Here is a 5,258-nt window from a genome sequence, read left to right on the forward strand (position 1 = left end):
CATCGCCTTTTTGTGCGTTCAACGGCCATCGGCCTCGCAGTCGCCATCGTCGCTGTAGCGCTTAAGCAAATAATTTCTTTTCTTAGACAGGCGTCCTTTTGGCTTTTATGCTTGGGTTGCTTCAGCACCACCGCCCTATCGTCCCTCTTTTTGTCACAGACCCTGCGTCCTCAGCTGCTTGGGCGTGCGTAACGCGTTCAGCAGCTGCAGTTGCTCGCCCTCGCAAGACGTTGTCCTGTCCTTGCCACTGTCGTCTTTGGCATCTTTTGCGCTGTCCCTGTTGTGCGTTTTGTTTTTAGTTCCTGCCGCTTGTTTGGCCTGCACTTGTTACAAGCGCCGCACACACTTTGGGGAATTTACCTACCACTTTGTGAGTTTCTTGAGTAGTGTGCCCAGCGACATGTTGAATATTCAATGTGCATTGAACAATGCGGTTGTGGTTTGGGATTGTCGCTAGTGATACTTGTACGAGCACGCCAAGGTTATACTTATAAGCTTAGAACTGACAGTTTTCTTGTTCTAAAATTATCACTAACTGCAATCATCTTTCAGTGCAACTGTTAATTAATTTCAAAATTAATTTGTTGTTAATTTTGGGATAGTAAAAACTACTGTATTATTCGTTGATAACTATTAAGAACTAGAATTAAGGTGAGGTAGAATTAAACACCAAAAATTATCTAAGATTATTAACTGAAATTATCTTTCACTGCCATTAACACTTGATTCCGAAATTCATTTGTTGTTTGACAGTTTGATATTTTATCTAGCTCGTTGAGCTATGCCAGTTAGCCTTCATTTTGTGATAGTATTTCTCTCCTATCTTAGATGTAGTATTAAGGCATAATCAGTCTACTGCGATAACACATACAATAGGTGTATGTTTATGACTAAGCTTTCTACAAGCATTATCAAGTAGTAAAAAGCTTTTAGTCTTTCTATTAGAATCATCTATAGACATATAAGCGTGAGTAGGCACCCTACAAGCATTAGAATCTATTAATCTGTTTAACATGCTCGTAGTTTGTTTTTAAAACTCAAAGTAACACGTTGGCTAAAATGAAATCGCTCGTTGTTTATTTGTTGACGCTGATTTCGTTGTTAAGTCATGTGCAAAGCGCCAAGATCCTGGCTACTTTTCCATTTCCCGGTCGTTCGCAGTATATATTTGCCGAGTCGTATCTTAAAGCGTTGGCAGCAAGGGGACATGAGGTGACAGTCATCAATACATTGCCAAATAAGTCGACACCGAATATGCGTTTTATTAGTGCGCCCAAGATACACGAGTATTTTGATGGTGAGTACAGGTAGAATGTTGGCAATGACAAGAAAATCGAAAATGCTTGAAAACCTGTCTCTGAATGTCTATGTCTCTTTCTTTCTACAGAAATGATGAAAGAGATAAGTGCGCCCACATTGTGGCAACAGCTGAATGGGTATAATCGGATACTGACTAAAGTCACTGAATGTACGATGAATGATTTGGGCGTTCAGAAGTTATTGCAATCTGGAGAGACATTCGACTTGGTCATAGCGGAGACAGTGCAAACAGAGGCTTTGTTTGGTTTGGCGCAGCATTTCAATGCAACTTTGATAGGCTTGTCCTCTTACGGTAAGGAAACGCTATTGGATACCACTAAAGTAATGAGGGGTCATCACAATCTTTAAATCTGTACAAGGCACCGATTGGGAAATTGATAAGCTAATGGGAAACACGTCGCCGTTGTCCTACAATCCTCCGGTGACGTCATCACGCACACAACACATGAACTTTTACGAACGCCTACAGAATCTCTATGAATTCATTCTGACGGAGGTGCATTGGGTGCTGGTCCACTTACCGGTAATGCAACGCTTGTATGACAAATACTTTCCAAATGCCAAGCAGACTATGGCCGAAGTGCTGGGCAGCTTTAAGCTGATGCTGCTCGGTCAACACTTTACACTCAGTCACTCACGGCCGTATGTGCCCAACATGATTGAAGTCGGAGGACTCCACATTTCACACAAGCCGGCTCCGTTACCTGAGCAGATAAAACAGTTCATTGAAGCAGCGCCTCATGGTGTCATTTACTTTTCCATGGGCTCGAATGTCAAGAGCAAGGATTTGCCGCAGGAAACGCGTGAGATGTTGTTGAAAGTGTTTGGGAGGCTGAAGCAACGTGTGCTCTGGAAATTTGAGGATAACCAGCTGCCTGGCAAGCCAGACAATGTGTTCATTAGCAAATGGTTTCCACAACCCGACATTTTGGCGCATCCACAGGTCAAGCTCTTTATCACCCACGGCGGCCTGTTAAGCACAATTGAAAGCGTGTATTTTGGCAAACCGGTGCTGGGCTTGCCCGTTTTCTACGATCAATTCATGAACGTGGAGCGTGCCAGGCGCATGGGTTTTGGACTAGGGTTGAGCCTTATTAATATGGAAGAGAAACAGTTTGAGGAAGCCATTCAAACGTTGCTCAATACTGCTAGTTTTGCTCAGGCTTCGGCACTGATATCGGAGCGCTATCGCGATCAGCCGGAGACATCTCTCGAACGCGCCATTTGGTGGACAGAATACGTAATTCGGCATAAGGGAGCATCACACATGCGTGTTGCCGCAATGGACTTGAATTTCATCCAGATACACAGCCTTGATACCTTGGGAGTATTAATTGGTATTCCAGTCTTGTTTTTGCTGCTTATTGGATATCTATCTTGTACAATGATGCGACGCGGAACTGGTTTTAAAACGAAACGACTTCTCGCGAAACAAAAGAAGAATTAGATAATGACATCATGAATAAATTTTAATTTGTGTAGTTGTATTATTGTGAGCTTTTAAAAAGCTTTTCTGTTGTTTTTGCTTAGGTATACCTCATATGCTATCATAGTAGTATCATACATATAGTTTGCCTTTAGATGTCTGATAACAAAATATCGTTGGTAAAATAAATGAAGTATTAACTACTTTACCTCTCTATACTGATACATGGCCACATTTTTAGGTAAGTTACAAACAATTTAGTTCTTATTCTTATCAATATACAACTTACGGTAGAAGCCCATTACGACTAAAATCTTCTTAGTACATTGCTGTATTGTATGCACATGATTTAGTATGATCAAGCAAAAGCAAATTAAGTTGAAAGAAACGGTATTTTTTGAAAAAATCCTTGGGCAATAACCAAACACAGAAGCTAACGATATTAAAAGTATCCCCTTATTTTTAATTTTAGATTAAACTGCAAATAGAAAGCACGCTATCGAGCAGGTATCATTGCGATTTTATTTGTGAACCCATTTGCTGACGACCATAAAAGCCGGACCAAGCGTGCTCCGCTAAACCACTACACTCAACATCAGATTGGCCAACTGTTGGAGCGATCTACATTGCAACTGCACGTGTGCTTATTAATATCAAAATAATCGGAAAAAAGAAGCAAAACGGACACCTTTTCGTGATAAGTACAGTGATGAAAGGAAAACAACTATCAAGGACAAAACAATTGTGAAATTATTTAGTTAGGCTTATCGGATCGGAGCGAACTGTCTTAGTTAATGTACAAAATTCAAAAGTCGGAAACCTATTATGTTGGACATTAATCCAAATTGTCGAAAAATAATGCTGAAGGGACGACGTATGTTAGAATTTTCTCGTGCATATGTGTGCATACCCCAATGGCATTGATACCACGCCCAAAAATGCAACCAATGTGACCAAAGTCAACTGGCACCAACGACAACGACAACAGAAACGCACAACTTTGGCCAAAGTACACAAAAATTACCGAGTTAAAAAACTTTATCTTAATTGCAGGCACTTTTTGTGCAGGCGGCAACTTTTTCGGGTTGCCGTTACCATTGCCGATGCCTTTGCCACTGAACAACGTGCATGTGAGCCACAATACGCAAATGTGTGTCGTTGTTCATGCCGCTTCTGCTGCCAGGATAGGACAGACCAGGACACACCCTAAATCACTGGCTTTTTATCAACTTCAACTTGAAACGAAATTCAAATGTTTCGTTCGTTTTCCCTAGCTTAGTCGGGCCGACGACGGCTGGCGAGCAGAATGACGATGAGTACGAGAGCGACTGGAAATCTGTGGGTCGGCCTCGGCCTTCGGCCCTCTTCCCTCGTCGGTCCTCCCTTGACTGTTGTCCCTAACAACCGGTGAAGTCCAAAAAACTGGCCACTTTGCACTAAGTACTCACACAAAATTCCGTTTGAAGTTTGTGCAGGTGTGGCACACACGCACACACATACACATATATATACACACACACACACACGCAACTCTTTTTTCTACTATTCCGCTCCATGCATTTGTAGCTGTGTGAGTGTGTGTGTGTACCGCTTGTAAATTGTATCCGTTTCAGGCACATAAATTGTTGTCAACTTCCGTTGGCTGCGACATCGTCGCCGGCACTGACCACTTCTGCAGCACGTTAAATGTGTCCAGCGCGCTTTGACTTAAAAGTGGTACCGTCCCGCACCACTCTGAACCACAGCAGAGCACCACATGCTACACGGCTGCCGTTTGTCTTTTTTTTTTTTGTGTGTGCTACCTTTCGGGTGCGCTCTCAGGCCAACTTTTGTTGCCTTTGCTTGGGTTGTTGCGTTCGCTTTGGCTTTTTCTCTTTCTGTGCCTGCTGTTCTTTGTGTTTTTTTACCTTCCTTTGGTGCTACTCAATGCACAGGTTCCAACTCCAACGTAATTGAATTTTTAATCTCGTTTATAGTCAAGTGATCTCTGGCATACTCGTGTACAACTGCGCATATTTTACGTGCCTTGGACGGCGAGGTTTTTGTTCAGTCCGCTACCCGTCGACTGAGTTTTACACAAATACTTATATATACGAGTATGTTTATATATATAGGCCAGCACATGCATAGTCACACTTATACACTGCGCAAATAAAGTTGTATCCATGGCCTGCTGATAATGAGGTAGTCGTTATGCTAAATAGTTTGGCTGCAACTTTTGGGCAGCAAAATTGCATATTACACTTTGGACTGTAAGTTGCCTCCGTTGGTTAGGCAAGCGTGAGCAAGCGTAATGAAATATCGTAATTCATATATGGCACACGAAATAAGTAGGTATGATAAATGTGGGTACCTACTCGTTTATGCAAATGGGGTCTGAGTGGTCTGGGGTTGACCAAAGAAAAAAGGCGAGGTAAGCTTGAAAGTAGCACTGCATTTCAAACATAAAGTAAACAAAGGGAATTTTAATTATGCAACATATAAGTAAGAATTAAATTAGGTTATGCAATTA

At 42.0% G+C, this 5,258-nt stretch overlaps 1 protein-coding gene across 1 annotated transcript; it reads left to right on the plus strand.

Annotated features, from left to right (window-relative positions):
- Positions 1-1,059: 1,059 nt before the first annotated feature.
- Positions 1,060-2,806, plus strand: LOC115623816 (UDP-glucuronosyltransferase 2B13-like). Its single transcript, XM_030518359.1, has 3 exons — positions 1,060-1,297; positions 1,388-1,612; positions 1,680-2,806. Exons 1-3 carry the CDS (start codon positions 1,060-1,062, stop codon positions 2,765-2,767), a joined length of 1,551 nt encoding a protein of 516 aa, XP_030374219.1. The 3' UTR covers positions 2,768-2,806.
- The last annotated feature ends 2,452 nt before the right edge of the window (positions 2,807-5,258 follow it).

The sequence above is a fragment of the Scaptodrosophila lebanonensis genome, unplaced genomic scaffold, assembly GCF_003285725.1.
Source record: "Scaptodrosophila lebanonensis strain 11010-0011.00,11010-0021.00 unplaced genomic scaffold, SlebRS2 tig00000053-arrow-pilon, whole genome shotgun sequence".
NCBI classification, from domain to species: Eukaryota; Metazoa; Arthropoda; class Insecta; order Diptera; family Drosophilidae; genus Scaptodrosophila; species Scaptodrosophila lebanonensis.

Bases quoted from the DNA above. Each gene is read 5' to 3' on its own strand.
- LOC115623816 (XM_030518359.1), top strand. From the start codon at position 1,060: ATGAAATCGCTCGTTGTTTATTTGTTGACGCTGATTTCGTTGTTAAGT. The intron at 1,298-1,387 runs GTGAGTACAGGT...TTCTTTCTACAG, and splicing joins GATACACGAGTATTTTGATG to AAATGATGAAAGAGATAAGT. The intron at 1,613-1,679 runs GTAAGGAAACGC...AATCTGTACAAG, and splicing joins GATAGGCTTGTCCTCTTACG to GCACCGATTGGGAAATTGAT.